The 18,327-nt window shown below is 39.0% G+C and overlaps 1 protein-coding gene across 2 annotated transcripts in view; it reads left to right on the forward strand.

Annotated features, from left to right (window-relative positions):
• The window catches only part of MED27 (mediator complex subunit 27), a 95,980-nt gene extending 78,712 nt beyond the window's left edge, over window positions 1-17,268 (forward strand). The window contains exons 6-8 of one of the 2 annotated variants that reach the window (XM_010570885.1): window positions 4,630-4,671; window positions 14,123-14,200; window positions 16,771-17,268. In XM_010570885.1, coding sequence (XP_010569187.1) covers window positions 4,630-4,671; window positions 14,123-14,200; window positions 16,771-16,905 — 255 coding nt within the window. In that variant the 3' untranslated portion in view covers window positions 16,906-17,268. The remainder of the gene's footprint in view (window positions 1-4,629; window positions 4,672-14,122; window positions 14,201-16,770) is intronic. The other variant, XM_010570886.1, reaches the window with a different exon arrangement.
• Window positions 17,269-18,327: the final 1,059 nt, after the last annotated feature.

The raw sequence follows: 18,327 nt of genomic DNA on the forward strand, positions 1-18,327 counted from the left end.
ATAAATAGGAACATTTCATTCGACTTAAGTAGAATTGGAGTTGCAGCCACTTAAATAATGAGTAAATTTGGCTTGGAAGATTGAATAAATGCGTAGCTTGCTAGTTTTGCCAACTGGAGCACATATTGACAAACAGTGAGCTCCCTCTTTCTCACTAATTAACTACACTGGTAATTGGAGAATAAGAATAAGATTGTGCTCTTGCAATGATTCGCTTTACTTATTGTGCCTGCTGGGAATGAGCGATTACAGTCAATTGCAAACATAGTCCATTCCAATTCCTTCTCTGTCACAACAGATGCTGTGGGGAAAGTACTCCAGTGAGGTTTCACCGTACTATTCTAGCTTCTCAGTTTCTAGCCTGATAGAGGGGAAAAATGCTCTAGCATTCAGAGGAGACACAGAAGAGTATGAAAAAGGAGATCAGCGAGTATCATCTTTATTAAATAACAAAAATACAGAGAACCCTCAGGATCACAGTGGGAGGTGATTGTTTTTCCAGTGAGCAGTTTGCACAGTAATTGCTGATTTGGGGGTTAGCATATGTATTCTATGATACTAGGTGGTATCATACAGTACATACAGTATGGCAGTTCTGAAGCTCCTGTCTTTTCTGTAAGCCACATTGAAGAAGGGACACTGGATAAGTCATTGTGCTTCTTTACACTTAAATAGCTGAATGAGGGTCTGTTGAGTCATCCTCCCAACAGCACATGTCAGAAGGTCCTTCAAGTAACAAAAGTGAAATTCAGAGGGGGGCTTTCTCCAAGTACAGCAGGGTTTGGGGCAACAAAACATATTTAACAGTATTCAGCAAAAGAAATGGCCATCATTGGGAGACTCGAATGATCACACAGACAATAAGTGAAAAACAGGCTCTGCACAGAACAGGCCAACAATTTGCTTGCAGATCAGGGGAGTCATCATTTATCTCTGAAAGTACAAGTGTTTCAGCAAATTTTGCATTACTGGGAAGAAAAAGGGAAGAGATGAATGCAAACAGCAGAGGCGTTGATAGTCTTCTGGTCCATTAGTCAGGCAAGTTGAGAAAAAAACAAATATGGGTGTTTCTCATAGTTGTGGGACTGTGCATGGTGGCATACTAGCAGTTACACAGGAAAGCTGACATTGCATTATCCAGGCTGCTTCAGCTTGCTGTGTGCTTGTACGTTGTGCTGTGTAGGTTGACAGGTACTTATGTGGAAGCTTCACGTGGTTTCTGCTGTACCGAAGTCTAGTTAAATTGGGTACTCCCTCTTACAGATTGAAATACTTTCAAAATTAAGGTGAAAAAATAGACTTCTTCAGCTTGCAGCGAGTAAAATAAGACACTACGTTCTGGAGTTTTATTTTCAAACTTTGCTTATACAGACGAAGAATCGTTGCATTTCTTAAGTGCTTCATGTACTTCTCTTGTGAATTATTCATAAACCCTGCAGAATACGTCTTTGCCAAGTTGCCAGCTGCATAACTTAGACGTTTTTGGTGATGCTTTGCAAAAACAATAGGTGAGATCTGGCAGCCTCTGTCACGTCGTGGGTTCTGTACGCTGATTGCTCTGCAGTCTCTCTTGCTTACTGTACTAACCCATTGTGTCTAACACAACCTGATGCATTTAAATTAGCCCTGTGGTTTTAGTGATGGCACCGTGCCACCCTTAATTTCAAACTTTGACATACTCATTGTGCACTGGAATTTAACCACGGATAGTAATTAATTAATAGTGTTGTCCTGATTCCTGAATAAATGAAGCTATGCAGCTCACCCTTGCAGGGCACGCTTGTTGTCAGCTGAGCCATTAGTACCTCTAGTCTGCCAATAAAAATAAAAACCTATTGGGATTTTTTGGCATAATAATACTGTGCTTTTCTTTGGATGCGACACCAAGAACCACCTTGACAGGGCGTATTTAGAGTGGGTACTTAACATTGCTGCCTAGCCAAATTCCTATTTTTGCATCCGTTAATCTTAACTAAAGAAACGTAAGTGTCTCTGTTGAATTATCATGTTAAGGAACTTGGGTTATGTTAATGCTACGGCTTCATTAATTACCCCATATCAATAAGAAAAGGCAGCTTTTAGCCTCCTAGGGTAAGAGAGGAAAAGAAATAGTAGTATCAAAGGAAAGCTTCAAAGACAGGCAGAGCTGTCTCTCGGGTAATTTCTGATCCCTGCGTTCTTTCCACTTCAAAGCTGGATGTGTGTGTGTTTCGGTGAAGGGGGGGTTGAATCCGATTTCTCTAATAAGTGTTGGCACTGGACCTGTTTGATATTAGATGCAGGGAACATTCTGATTTGTTATCGCCTTTGAAATCGTTCAGACGACCTTCAGAAAATGGCCTCTTGTTACTTATGCTGGGGGTGGGTGGGGAGAGTGGGGCATTGGGAAAAAAAGTCCCGGTTTAATTCACATGCAGAGGATGCCCTGAAATTGTGCTTTCAGCAGTTTTTTAGTTACAAATGTGTGTCTTGATTGAAAGTGAAAAGTTGAAGAATAATAGACCTATAACGATGCATTCTTTAATCCGCCTCTGCCTTAATCCTCTGTTTCAGGGGGAAAGGTGGGCAGTCATTTAGGATGTATGCATGTGGTTTGGGGGTTTTGTGTTCTTTTTTTTTTTTTTTTTTTTTTTTTTTTTTTTTTTCTTGGATAACATCATGTCTGTAAGACAGACATTCATTACTTTTTCAGCTCTTCAGTCTTCATGCCAACTAATGAACATTCAGAACCTGTTGGATTCATCTTAATGCAGCATCTGAAGTGGATTTTTTTTTTTCAAATCTTAAATCTAACTAGAGAAGATCACATACTTGGTTTGATCACTAGAGATTAGCAAAACCATATATGCATTCCAACTCTGCAGTCAAAGAAAGCCTTAAATTACATGAAAATAGCTTTTTTAAAATATGCATTATTTTTTTTATTTTCAAATGTAGACTTTTCTAATACGGAAATGCAATGATTCCTTCCCAACAGGCACAGGTCTGTTATTACAGTGTAAATCAAGCTCAGGTCCAAGTCCGGGCTGAACCGTTGCTTGTGGACTCTAGCATATGAGTGTTGTTGGTGTTCACACAGGTTCTTGATCCTACCGTAAGAGCCAGTAAATGTAAAAAGGTTTGTAGGTACATGCCTCAGGGTACTTCTGTCTTCATCTAACCTGGAGAAGGCATTGAGACATCAGCTGCCTTTTGTCTCACGGCAAGGTCAGCGATACTAAGCCATGAAACATCTATCCTGAAGTGATATTTAAAGTCTTTAACATCCCGTCCTGTCCAGACTGAGAATTGGGGATTCAAGAGTCGCTTCTGTACCAGTATTTAGAAGTGGGCCACTTAACAGTGTTACTCTTAAAAGAATGGGAACTTTTAGCATTCTGAACATTTTTAGCAACGTGAGTTAATTACTTGGGTTCAGCGTCTGTCCCCTTCTCCTCCTTCACCCCCCCTCTAGTGTGTTTTACTCACTTCATATGACTTCCTTCATTTCAGACTCTTTTTGTGCCTTTTAAAAGACTTGTAATTTCAGCTAGGACTTACGGGCATATAAGACAGAATTAAAATAATCAATTGTACCTTATAGTAAAGGAGATAAACCCCCATTGTGGGAAAACATGTGTCAACCATGTTACCAAGCACTAGAGGAGCTACCCCTGCTTCATAAATTAACTGAAAAAATTATTTTCTTCTGTCTAGACTAAGATTCCTGAGGTTAATGCTGCATCAGGCACCTTTCCTGTGACAAGTTTTATGCATATGGAATTGTTAAGTACAATGGGATCTGTAGAAAAAAAGTGATTTGCAAATCTGGGATTGATGGAAATTTCTCTTGTTTTTCCCTGCTGCTTTTCCTTGACAGAGTACAAGATATTCCACAGGGCTGGGCTGAAAAAGCATTAGCATGTCAGTTGAAATTGTTTAACATGTGAACCATTTGGTTGTTTAATAAGGACAGCCTTACCTTCTGGGTTCCAGGGCTAATAAAACTGGTTTCAATTTTGTTCTTTTAGTTTGTACATCGCTGAGCACATGTTTACATCATGGATGTGTGCAGTTATCTACAACCTTCAGTCTCTTTTAGTGTGATTTTTGTCTGCAAATGTAAATGCAGTTTCCTAAGGGATGTTTTATTTAGCCCCAGTAGACCAGTGTTTTGGATTAATTCAGCTAAACGTTCCGTGTGTCGTTTGTAACTGAATCACTTATTCAGACACAAGACAAGCATAAACTTAGTAAAAATGCCCTCATTTTAGGAACAGACTGAAGCTGATTAATATTTGCATACAAATGAAGATTTTGCTGTTTGTAAAGAGAACACATTAATTCAACAGGTCTTGTGTATATATATATGTATTTTTTTTTTTTTTCTTTGAAACTGTGATGAACTATGTTCATTCTCCATTGCAATACAAAGGAAATCTTATATCATTAATTCCCTTTCTTGGATTGCAACAGGTAAAGGCAGTGGTTCAAAATAGTGAACTGAGAAATATGTCTCCATAGATCCATTTGCCTGTTCTTTTAATTTGAACAGCTGCTTAGCTTCTTTTTCTCTGTAAAGCTGCTTCTTTATGTGTGGTAATATATAACTCTTTTTTTTTTTTTTTTTTTCCCCTCCCCCTCCTGTAGCTTGATATATGGTCTAAATCCAACTATCAAGTTTTTCAGAAGGTAAGTCTCATCATTTCTCTCTACCTAATGTGTATAGGAGATATGCGGAATTTATTTTAAATATCTAGGCCCTTAAGTAAAATAATTCAGAATGTATTTCTTTGTCATCACAACTTGCAAATAACAAACAATAATCTGTAACAATAGAAAACTGTGAGTAGAAAAGGAGATCACTTCTGCTGTTACTTAATTTGGATTTATTTCCCATCATAGTTCCAGTTCATGGTTTGGAATAGGAAATTGGAGATTATACTACTCTAGCCTTAAAATTTCATGAGGAATCTTCAAGCACACTTTTTTTAGTTAATATCTTTTGGGGGAGAAAGGACTGTTTCAGGTTCATTTGGATTTTGTTTTGTTGTTTTCATTGTTTTTGGTTGCACCCCTCTCCTGAGGGCTTGAGTTTAATAAATCAGTAGAACTCACTTTCCAAAATGAGTTTGGAAATTTATTCCATGATGTTATTTTGCCTGCTTCTCTTCCCATGTTGGTGTAAGCAAAAGGAATAACTTAACTGAAATTAATGCCATTCCAGAAAGTAAGAAAAGACCGATGAGAGAATGGGAGCAGTAAGTATAAAACTACTAAGAAGGTTAAAGTGTATTTCAAAAGGATCTATACCTCGCTATTTTCCAGGCAGGGAAGAGAAGATTTCTCTTTGAAAGCCTCTTGTCAAAATGCTGTAAGTTCAGATTGATCTGGGTTTAAATTCCGGTTTCCTTACCTTCAAGCCACAGTTCAAGGAGCTTGAGTCTCCAGCTAGCGTGCTAGCTTCCTTTCATCTACTTCTGTAGTTTGTGTAACAAATAGGGGTCAGGGACTCAAAAGGGCATAAAACCAGGGTCAAAAGTATGGCATATTGGCTGTATTTGTGCATCTTCCTTCCAAGATTTCAGATGCAGTCAGAAGGGAAGATGTTTGACCTGTGGTATTAACCTGCTAGAGATCAAAGAACTGCTTTTGGGGAGATTGGTTGCTCTCCCTCTCTGCCTAGCATTAAAGCAAAATTTTGCTGTAGTTGATTCTTTACCCCAGGGATTAGTGGATTAAATATTCTTCCTTTTTTTCTCACTCCCCAAAAATATTTAGTGTCACGTAGGGTAATATAGTAGGAAGTAAACCAGCGTAAATCTTAGTAACTTGTTTGTGAGTATGCTTTTAAGTAACTTTTGCAGTGGAGTACATTTAAGGTTCTGTAATTAAGTGCACCATCTCAATTTCCCCATATGTGTGTTAGGTTCTAAGCTCATTTGGGCATAAGGTTGCCTTCCTGGATGTTTTGGTTTAGAATATCTTGGAAGGTTAGATCATATTGCCATCATTTGTGCTAAATGATAACAAATTTGGTGATTTGATTATATAATATTAATTGCCTATATGCAAGGTAACAGAGCAGAGTACATGTACAGGTTTGCTTAGGAGTCAAAGTTAAGGACTTGGGGAGCATAAATACGTAGAGTAAATTTCTCTTGAGGTCCAGGTGTTGGCCTTCAGACCAAAAGTGAAAGGAAGGGAATGTGAGGAAACATGAAATGCCCCTCTTACTGCTGCTTGGGTGGCTGCATTATGAATAAATAAGAATCTTTATTCTCTTCCTAATTCTCTAAAATAGTATAATGTGACCTGAATATTAAGTTCCTGTTGTCCAGTTCTCTCTTGGTAAATAATAATACGTTTGGTATTCCTTAAAAAAAAAACAAAAACAAAAACAAAACAACAAAAAAAACCAACAAAAACCCCCCAACAACCAGAAAGAAAAGACTGCAGGAGAAAGGGTTGCCTGTAACCAGTTGAACAGCTGCCTGCATTTTTTTAATAGTGTTTTTATGCATTTTGTTCCCAGCTCTGTCACTGTGTTACCTTGGGCAACTTAACCTCTCTTTGGATCGGTTTTCTGTATCCCTTAGGCTGGGGTAATACTTGCTGACTTCACAAGAGCTATTGCTGAATTGGTTGCATAGTGCTCTCAGATTCTTGCATGAAAAATGTGATAAAAATGCGAGGTGATGGTACTTTCTAATCAATAGATTCTGTACTATTGAGCTGATAGTTAAAGAAGTTAAGGCTAGGACCTAAGTCAGGTTTTCAAACAGATGATAGAAAATGCTGTGGTTCAGCATAGTAAGTTTTGTCTCTGTAGTGCTTTGTTTGATTTTCTCTTTATTCTCTGAAGCTGCACTTGTATCCGTTTATAATACTCAGGATGTCGTGGTTTGACCCCAGCCAGCAACTAAGCACCACACAGCTGCTCACTCGCTCCCCCCCCAGCCAGTGGGATGGGGGAGAAAATTGGGAAAAGAAGTAAAACTCGTGGGTTGAGATAAGAACAGTTTAATAGAACAGAAAGGAAGGAACTAATAATGGTAATACTAATAAAATGACAACAGTAATAATAAAAGGATTGGAATGTACAAATGATGCACAGTGCAATTGCTCACCACCCACCGATCGACACCCAGTTAGTCCCCAGGCGGCGATCCCTCCCAGGCCGACTCCCCCCAGTTTATATACTGGGCATGACGTCCCATGGTATGGAATGCCCCGTTGGCCAGTTTGGGTCAGCTGCCCTGGCTGTGTCCTGTGCCAACTTCTTGTGCCCCTCCAGCTTTCTCACTGGCTGGGCTTGAGAAGCTGAAAATTCCTTGACTTAGTCTAAACATTACTTAGCAACAGCTGAAAACATCAGTGTTATCAACATTCTTCGCATACTGAACTCAAAACAGAGCACTGTACCAGCTACTAGGAAGAAAATTAACTCTATCCCAGCTGAAACCAGGACACAGGACTAGTGATTTAGCAGTAGCAAAATGAAGGAAATAGATAAAATAGTGTTAGAGAAACTATTAAACTCTCTTACTAGTGTAGGATCTGTACCGCAGGATCTTTAGAACAAATGTTTTCGTGCCATTAAAAAATCATCAGTAAATGTGTCAGAGCACATCTGAATGTTCTTGAAATGTGTTTCTCATGGCGATGTGGAAGTGCTGTGCTGAGAAGGGAAAATACGGATGAGTAACCGCTCCCACCGAGGAGGCTGGGTAGCCCTTTCAGCTCTGCCGCCTTTAACGCTGTAAAATCAGTCATCCCTATGAAGGGCAGGGCCGTTTCTCTTTAAAAGCTGGACCAAATTCTCAAACTCTGTCTTCAGTGATATTATAACAACATCTGGAGCTCACAAGATACCTGTCTGGGGTAGCTGCAGGCTTGTCAAATTCTCTCAGGGTTGCAGCATGACTTTCTAGGTTAAGGACCAGAGACCTCTGATCTTCAATTCAACCCTGTCAAACGAAGCTAAATTTGTCCTGACTCTTTGTTTGCAAACGTTGGCTGTGTCAGCAAGCCTTTTCTCTCTCCTTATTAGGCAGGATACCCAAGTGTGTATAATTTGATGGGGGACGGCTCCCGGAGGGCCCATTACTGTTAAAGTGTACAGTCGTTTTCTAAGTTCCCTGGAGACTCCTTGAATCTGGTCCTGGGGTGAATAAGCTTTATAGGCATTGAATCCACCAGCAGGGTTAGATTCAGAGAATGGACCTGGGAAATAAGAGAGGGAAGGCTGAAAGGGCAAAAGCATGAGGAGCAGAGAAAAGGTTTTTCAGACTTCCATGTTGGTCTGACATTTAAACTCCACAGGAGCGGCAACTGTTTTGATCTTAAACCTCCTTATTTTAACACCTTGCATCTCTTGATCCACTAGTGCAAGAGGAGGAACAAAACAGGAAATAAGGAAATATTTCGGGGCTTAAATCTTGATGGGAAGAAGAGTGTACATGAGGGCTGCATAATATGCCAGGTCATTGTGTAGAGGATTAGAAAAATATGTATTGTAGAGATTGGTGCAATATTCATAGCTTTGCATTCAAAAAAGAGGCAAAAATATAGAATAGTGGATCTGCTGTGAGTGGATCAAAATGGGAGGTGGTGTCAAACATGAACTGTTTCATTTATCAAGCTGCTTAGTTAAGAGCAGCATAGCTGGTTTTGCTGTGTAATATGATCAGTCTGGCTGTTCAAGTCACATGCATAGGACTTAAACCCGTGTATGTCATTCTGATCTTGGAGTCCCGTTCTTATTTTCACCTAAATGGTCTGTCAATTTCAGCATGCCACAAACTGTTCTTGTTTTGGCTTGATATGCTTCCTCCCAAAGCACGTTTTAACCTAAACTTTGAGAAGCTGTTTGTGCCTATCCAGCTCTTTGTGAGCGGTGTAATCCCAAAGTGATAGAACTCGGGAGCACAATTTTCACCACTACAAGGGCACATAAGTATTGTAATGTATGAAGATGTATTCTTGTCAATAATCTCAGAATAAAATCACATGCGGGATGAATGCATGCATGAGACAAATACTGGGCTATTGATGATGTCTGTTCAAGGAGAGGAGACGGACTGTTCCAGGGTCACCTGCATGATTGCTCCTGTGCATGATCAGTACTTGGTGCTGTTCAAAGACCTCCTTAGGTGAAATAAAATCTCTATGACCCAGTCCAAATAAGCAGAACAAACGAAATAAAAACCTAAACACTCTGTGAGCTCTGAAAACAAGTGATAAATCCTACGCTTCAGAAAAGTCTGGTAGTGCTTTACTGAATTGGGAGCGGGGAAGGGTGTGTAAAGGATTTCTGTGGAGTTCATCAGTGCCTGTTCGTAGAGGTACCATCCATCATCCTTCCGAGCGCCTCTCGGGCACCAGGTTCTCTGCACCAGATTTCCTCCAGAGAGACTCAAACGTGGTCCTGGAGAGAAGATTGAGTAATGACAATCCTTGGAAATGAACAGAGGCACTCATGCAGTTTTTCCACACTATAAAAGGTCTAAACACTAATAAAATAACTTTCCTTTTTTTTTTTCTTTTTCTTTTAGTGCTGTGATCATCCTCCAGAACTCATTGCTAGAGGCTACTGTTAAGGCCATGAACTTAGCAGGGTTTAAAAAAAGAATTAAAAACCTTACAGGGGATTTAGAGAATCCCTTTATATTAGATGGAGTTGTCGGTGCCATACTTGAGGGAATAAACCAATAAGTAAGTGGCAAGGAAAGTTATGACTCTTAAAGGAAGTTTTACACCTACTTTTGAAAAGCATATTTACTGGCGGTGAGATAAAATACTAGAAGAGAGAGACAGTTTGTGTAATTTAGTCATGTGACATTTGTATTTTTATGTTTTCGTGTTTATGCCAGGTGTAGGTTCATACATCTATGGAACATACCTAGTCTATGGTGGAGCAAAACTATACCATAGGCCTTTGTTTTTGTGCTTCTTATTCCAGTTAGAGGAAGCACTTGTTTAGCTTTCTCAAACTGTGAATTGTAGAATGCTTTTATTTTTTTTTTTTTTTAATGACTTTTCAGCTTTGGGATGCTATGTGACTAAAAATTGTCATCAAGGCCCAATAATGCCTTTTTTTGGATATGTCACTTTGGAAAGCACATTTCAGCAGAGCAGTACTATCAAGTGGGTACAGAAATGCTCTAGAAATGACTGGTGTTGGCTCGGTTGAGACAAATAACAGGGATTTTGTTTTCTGCTCATCGCTGGGTCTTGGTCTCATGAGCTATTTATAACTTTACCCAGCAGACAAGCTGAGCCGTCGGCGGCGAGAGGGAAGTCGGGAGTCCAGGTCTCCCCACTCTGCTGCAGAGCAGAGCAACCGTGTGGGCTCAGCAGGTCGTTTCTTGCAGCAGGCTGGTACCCAGACAGCCCTGCTCACTTGCTGGGGCCTGGTTGTTCACCAAAAGCGACAAGTACGTAGGATTTAATTTGCACAGAGTCACGATGAAGATTAGGTTTGATCCAGTATCAAGTCTGTTTTGCATTCCTGGTGTATGCAGTGCCCTAGACAAGGGAGCAGAGATGCATTTTAGTAGTACGTGGTTATGGTCAACTTGAATTTGGAAGTGAAAAGGAGAAAAAAAAAATCTCAGGCGATATAATTAACTATTAACAAGAAGGGAAGTTTTCTTGTTCAAAGTGAGTCACTGCCAGAATTTTTTTTTCCCCATGTTACTGAAGTCTCTTTTGCTCTGTCTCAAAGTGCTTAGTTAAACAATAGCTATTTTATTTAGCAAAATTGTGCTTCAGGAGATTGCCTTGTCTTGCCTTTTTTTTTTTTTTTTTTTGAACAAAAATTCCAAGCGCTTTTCAATATATGAATTGTGAAATATTGAGCTTTTCTGCAAGATCTCTTGAAAAATCTATCTCAAGGTCCAGAGCAACAGCTATCCCAATCAATGTGTGCTCTTCTGAATATGTTGCTGTATAGAAAGAGGTAGAGAAATTAGAAAGTGACTGATAACTTTGATAGCAGTAGGTAAGGTAGAGCAATAAAAGTGAAGTTAATAAAATAAAACCCTGAAATGTACAAAATGTCATCCTACACCCAGAATAAATTAGTTTGTGATTCCAACTTGGCTGGAAGAAAAAGTGTGTCCCTTAAGTGAGCTGGGGCATATGCAGTTTGTTTTGCTTTGCTTTGGTGTGAAATCGTATTGCCATTAGTAAAGCTGGGTATTGATCTCCCCTCCGCCTTTTTTTTTCTTTTTTTTTTTTTCCTCTTTTTTAATCTTGGCTGGTTTGTGTTTTCTCTCATCATCTCTGTTAACCTGGGGGGGTGTAATTCTTCCTTCATTCCCATGCATTGGCCAGTTTATCATTTGTCCAGGTCTTTTCTCTTGTTTGATATCATGTTCTTTGCTGGGTTGGGGGGGGGGGGGGCATTCCCCTACTTCTCTTCCTCAGATTTGACACCCACTTTGATCTTCTTGGAATCACTTTATCTGCACTTGCTTATGGTGGAAATCGCCTCCTTTTTGTTCAGAAAACATTATTAGTGTTCTAGCAATGCTGGGATGGCTTTTATCTCCCTGTGGAATCTCATTAGCTTTACATTACAATAGCAACAGCATATGTGCAACTTTGCTAAAGTGGCCAGTCAATTTAAATTTGTTAATAGCAGTATTTTTTTTTAAGCAACTTTCTTCAGTGCCAAGAGAAAAAAACTTTGTTGTTCAGGGAAAAAAAACAAAAAACAAAAAACAAAAAAAAAACCAACCCAGTTTGTTAGAAGTAGAGATACAGCAGAAGGAGAGCGGCTGCTCATAAATATCTTCAGAACTTTCTATTCTTTGACATGTCTGGTACTATCCTATAAAAGCACTATCTTAAAAGAAAAAAATTCACATAGCTAGTAGGGCTTGGGTTACAGTCATTTCTGAACGCTACATGAGATGCTTAAATGACTGATTTGAGTTGTGCTGTGTTATTAATGCACTGTTAATCACATTATTTCTAATTTTTTTTTATATGGTAACATATAAATGGCTTAAGCAGGCTGAGGTCCATTTTGTGATATTTTTGCAAACTCACCAGAATGTGCGTGTTCCCAAAAGTTTTCCTTTCCAAATGTCAGAATCGCATGTCCTTATTCACGTTGAATGGAGCTGCTTTTGGAGTTAGTTGTGCATGAATGATGGGGAGCAGAATCTGTTTCTAAAACTGTAGTGTAACTTAAAACTGGATTCAGTGTAGGACAGACTAATTTGATGTAGTGTTCTGCGGAGGAAGTTTGTATGGTGTGAATTAGAGCCTGTCTATACATGGATTTATTCAGGAATATATCTTTTACAGATTCACCTCCCTGAATAGCTTCAAGCATGAGCCTCTCTTCCACCAGTGAAAGTTTGAGTGTTTCAGCACAATTCACATTGCTGAATTAGACTAACTACAAATCAGGACCAAGTGGAGTTAGCTGGAAATAGTAGTTGTAATTTCAGTTCACACTTCATCTTACTCAAAGTTTGCTATAGTATATAGACAAACCCTGAGAAGAGTGCTAATTCTCCATGTTAAAACTAGAAGATACAATTTAATCACTAACTAGACAACCATGTAGTTTGTTGGATGCTTTGATATTACTGATGAGGACTGTTGATAGATTTACAAGTTATAAGATGTGAAAGACCTGTCGTGGTTGTGTTGTCTTGAGTTCTTTCATAGTCCAGCCCAAAGAATTTTGCCAAGAATTTCTGCATTCAGCCTAGAACTTCTGAGAAAAGTAAGCTGTTGACTGTGCTAGTAACTTAGGGAGCCGACAGGCTGCATACTGTTAGTGAATTGTATCACAGCTGTCAGAAACTGCCCCCTTCCAGAATCTTAAAAAAAAAAAACAAACCCCAAACCAAAAACACCAGCAAAAAAACCCTATCAAAGCATTGGTTGGTCTTCCTGATTTTTTTTTTTTTTTTTTAATTCTTGTTATTATAAATACACATTTTATATGTATTCTGTCTAGCTGTAATTCCCAGATGTAAGATATTGTTATGGCTCTGGGAAATTAGAAAGTTTTCTATCAGAAATCTTTTACTAATGCAAGTATTTATACACCATAATCATATTAATTGATTCCTGTTTTCAGAGGAAATGAAACTGAGAGCTCAATTCCTGTTTGTTCAACGTAAGCAACCTGAAATAGGACTACAAGAATTAAATATTTTAAGTTTTCCCATTAAAAAATGGAGAGAGTGTACTCCTTTTTCTAGTAAAGACACAGTTTCAATTCAGGGTATTTTATCGGGTGGGGGGGGGGCGTGTTTTGGTTTTCGGTTTGGTTTGGTTTCACTAAAACAGACCAAACCCAAAACTTCAGGGTTTGTTTTTTTTTTTTCTTTTTTGAAGTCTTAACCTCTGTTCTTATAAGTTAGTCTTCCATAACTATTTAATTTAGCTACATTATTGACAATGTTTTTTCTTTTGTTGAGTCAATCATCATAGATTAAGGGAATATATTCTCTAAAAAAAAAAAAAGACCAAAGAAAAAATGGGAACATTTAAAGAGAAAACCAAAGTACTTTCCTCTGACATGATTTGTTTAGTGACTTTGCTTGTTTATGATTTCACAGAATACATGGGATTTTAATCACAGAAGCACAGATTCTGCTGTTATGCTGTAGACATTTGAAAGTTAGGCAAATTATTTGCAATTGATGTTTTTATTTTATATGGTACAGAAGATGGGGTTTTTTTCCTTTTTATAGCTGAGTTGGTAGTCCGAAGTAGGAAGTGAAGCATGTTAGTTCAGTATTGTTCCATGCAGCATAGAGCTGGACACCTTTCTCATCACTTGGCTCACATTAGCTACCAGTCTAGATTCTTTTACCAACACTATAACTTTTATCATGTTTATGAACTTCCAAAGGTGCGTTTGATTTTACTGTATGCATACAAAGTTAATTATCATGATTGCTTCAGCTGATTCTTGTACGAAGTTGGCAGAGGGAATGGAAGCTAGCTGTCAAAAACTAGCCCAGATTATTTTGAGAACATCTTCACAGTCATGTAATCCTTGGTTTGCTACTTCCCCGTGGAATTTATACTGTTTTCCTGCAGATTAACACTACGTGGCCTGAAATACAGAATGAATAAGCGTATATTCTCCTTTTGGCTGATACAGGTGACGGATCATGCGACCACTGCTCTGTTGCACTACCAGCTGCCTCAAATGCCAGATGTGGTAGTCAGATCTTTCATGGTAAGTGTATTGGAAAATACATTTTTGCAGATAGACTTCAGCATGCTTACAGTGATTGACATTAGGCAGTTCTGATGCAGTTGTAATTTCCCAGCTTTAAAGAAGCTAGGCAGTAGAGAAAGACTGTAATTCTTTGTATCTGATACCTGGACTAGGATGAAGAACTCATTCTCATTACCCTGGGATAATTGGTGTTGGAAGACTGAGCTGTATACGGTTCTTCTGTCAGAGATCTCAGTATTAGCTTGATGATTCCTATTTGCAAAGCTACTCTGGGTCATCTCCAAAGGCAGTAGGAAAAACTCTCTGAACCAATATCTTTGCTATGGCCCAGCCCTTCCACACTGTTCATACTGCACAAGGAGTTGAGTTCCATATGTAGAAAGTCTGCTCCACTGGAAGTTCCCCAGTAAGAGGAAACTCCCAGGTAGTGTGTTCCAGCTGAGGCAGCTTGCTTGTCAGGTTGTCCGGTATGGGAAGTGATGTGCGTTATTTGGAGTATGATGAGCGGGGGGAATGTGATCGGAAAGAGTCCATTTTGCTGTATCCACTTTCAGCCCCAAGGTTGTTCCTAAGGAATTGCATGTACTTGCCCAGCACAACAGCAGGTGGTTTGGGGAATCAAGGAAATGCTCACTGAAGTATTCTGCTGGTTTCTTACGGAGTAAAATTAATCAAGTACTGCTCTACCTTGATATGCAGATTTAAGTTTATCACCTTTAATTCTGCTTGTATTTAGAATTTTGTGAAATAAACTTGAATACAAGCAGCCCTGTTAAACCTTGTTCTGACTCTCTGATTATGATTCAGAATTCCTTCTACCAAGATGAATTTTGGCAGTGGAGACTATTGCTGTTCTGTCTGCTGCAGTCTTCCAAAGGAGGCTTTTGGGAGAGTTTTCTCTGCTCTTCAGACTTTTTCCTTCACTTAAGTTCCATTACGTTACCCCTTCACCTGGAGCAATGTAACTGAGACTTTTAAAAACAAACATCTAAATTTGCCATTCACAATCTTTAGGTGTGTACAGTAGCATTTGGTCTTTTATGTCTTTAATTTCCACTGTGTAATTTCAGATCAGTCAGACTCCCTTACCTGCTGTGCTGGTTTGTTTATTTAATAAAAAGGCCACTAAAGTGAGAGATTTGCAAAGGTCTCTTCTCTTGGAGTGCTTCTTAAAATAATAGGTTTTGAAAGGTGAAAGCAACTCTTCACTCATCAAATCCATGTTTCAACATGTTTCTGAAAATGAATGTTTAATAGAATGGGTAGTTTGTTTAAGCCATGGACCTGCCTTATTGATTTGATAAAACACTACTAAAACTTTTAACAAAGCAAAACCAGATGTACACCATGAACGTCAATATGTTGGTCCTTTCACATGTCAGTTGTGCAATCCACATGACAGGATGTAGTGAAGCCCTAATTTTCTGTTGGGAATGAAGAATGCCTTTTTTTTTTTTTTTTTTTTTTCCTTTCAACAGATGTCTCAAGTGCACAATTTAACTTCATTTACCTATTTTTGTATTATAGTTCAGAAAATTTGATTTCTCTGTAGTACAAGCAAAGCCCATCCAAGCTGAAGTAAATAACAGCAATTTACTTGTTGTGTTCTGTTGCCCTTGTCCCCATATTTACTGCTAAACCCAGAGATCTAGTTCTTTTGGAGGAGAGTTATTGACGGCCAAAGGTTTGGTTGCTATAGAGAAGGCTCTGATGAAGATGGAAGGATTTGTTTCAATGAACTCGGCTGACCTCTTCTTCAGAGAACAATTTTCTCTTATCGATGTAATTCAATAGAACTTTAAATGACAAGATTCATGTGCATCCTTCACAGTATAAATCTGCTGGTCTAGGTGTTCTTTAGTTGCGTATCTCCTTGAGTTGGGAATTGAGTTATGTAATGCCCATTGCTATGTATGATGATGGGAACAATCCAGTTTAGAGGCAGGAACTTTACCTAGGAACACCTGAACTTACTCTGTGTTGTTCAGCAGTAGCCTTTATATATATATATTTATCAGTGTAATCAGATTTAAAATGGTACAGTATTTTTATGACCAAGGAGTATTGATCTTAAAATCGCATTAGAGAGGAAGTTAGTTAGCTTGCTGTGAAAGTCCTTATATCTTCAGCTATGAAGAGTTCAGACCATTGCAGTATGATTGCAGCAGGGGTGTGATAGATGATCATAGGAAGAGAAACCAATATTTGGTTGAAGAAGGTACCCATCAAGAACAATTACATTCCAGTAAAAATATGAGCAGTGTTACAATACTTGCTTTCCGTCATGATTCTCTAACTGCAAATACCTCCTGCTCAGAGTGCATGAATTTCTATTAACAAATTTGCTTAAGTGACTAAAAAAAGCAAAAGACGATTAATAAAGTGGGAATTCAGCTATAGAGTGACCTTGTAATCTTCGGCATGTTTCTGTTTATAAAACCACTGTGCACCTCACGGGGCCTCACCAAAGTACATTCTCTGTCCTTGCTATCACTGTTTGACAAGAGTGATGACAAAGGGGAACGTCCGTATCCAGTTTTCTTAATTTCTCTCCCTTTTCCTTTTAGACCTGGTTAAGAAGTTACATAAAGCTGTTCCAGGCTCCGTGCCAGCGCTGCGGAAAGTTTCTGCAGGATGGCCTGCCACCCACATGGAGGGATTTCCGAACACTTGAAGCTTTTCATGACACTTGCAGGCAATAGTAACCCAGCCATTGATAACACGAGGAGGGAACAATCTGTCGGGCTTGGAAGAGAGCTGATGGTTTAATAGGTGGTTCCATTTCTGAACCTTTCATCCTGTACTAAGTAGTGAGGTTGCACTAATACATTTGACTCTTCAAAAGCCATCAGTCTCTAAGGCATTTGTGAGACTAATGTGTTTTGAAAAAGATGGTAAGAAGCTGTGCGTGATCGCTTGACGCTACTGAGCTGAAATGGTATGTCTGGGGAGATCTGGCAGTAATAATCATTATTCTAAACCTTAATGAAAATATCTGTGTACAGTTTGTTTTGTGACAGAATTTGCAATGTTGAAGACTTTTATAAACTTAAATAAATTTTGTATTCCAGAATTTGTACTATTTATTTCATTATGTGATCAACAAAATCCTTGGTTTTGGTGTGGATTTTTCAACACTGCTCTTTTCTTTAGAAAACTGGAAATGTCAAAACATTCATGCTGGTATGAGGGGGGGATTGTTGTTGTTGTTGTAAGGCTGCTTATCTGAGCGCTGGTGGTTTTTTGTGGAAGAGATTACGGTGTTGATTAAACATGGAATTTCAAAGGCATGTGGCAGCTTGGAAGATGCAGTATACTTTCTAAGGCGGGGGAAACAGATGTTTCCCTTTACTAAAATTGTAACGAAAAATGTTAGCAAAATCTGCATGTATTAAGTGGTTAGAAAGCTTGTGATGAGCAGTGACAGTGCGTATGATTTGTCATGTTTCAGAACTGAAAGTAGTAAAATAATTCAGCCCCTAAAGCACAGCTGCTGCAGCACAGACACATACAGCATGTTTCCTAAATAATTTAACATTTACATGCAACATACCAGTGAAGAGTAAGATCCCTCCCCGTAATCATTGCCCTTGGAATGGTTGGGAGTATTCAGCTCCTACAAGCCTCAGCCATTTTTCCTTTACCCAAAGACCGGGAAGGTCCCTGGTCGCGTCCCAGCTGAATACTCACTGGCCTGGGGCTGTAGCGGCTTAAGTGTCTTCTCTGGTATTTTCTTGAGGACTGTACATTTCATCTGTCATCTCCTGATAGCCAATTTGATTAATTCTACTGTCATTCCCACTAGCGCACCCTTGTTTCCTTTAAAAGCCACAAAGGTTTGGGTAATAAGGTTGCTTTTGGGAGCTGGTAAGGGGAGGCCTGGAGAAGCTTTGTCGCCCAGTTAATTTTCAAATAAATTGACATTGAGGTATAGTGCTGCAGACTAATTTTTGAGGTTCCCTCTGCCTGTGTGAAAAGTTTCTGTTGCAGAAAGAAAAGACACCCCTCGAAGGCTTTGGTGGTGGCAAAGTTTGGTTTGGTTTTCAGCAAGGAATGTTGAGTGAATTTAATCGCATTTAATAAAAAGAAGGGGATGGGGGGGACACAAAAACAGGGCAGGAAGG

Source organism: Haliaeetus leucocephalus, unplaced genomic scaffold, assembly GCF_000737465.1.
Source record: "Haliaeetus leucocephalus isolate CR32 unplaced genomic scaffold, Haliaeetus_leucocephalus-4.0 Scaffold306, whole genome shotgun sequence".
Lineage (NCBI taxonomy): Eukaryota > Metazoa > Chordata > Aves > Accipitriformes > Accipitridae > Haliaeetus > Haliaeetus leucocephalus.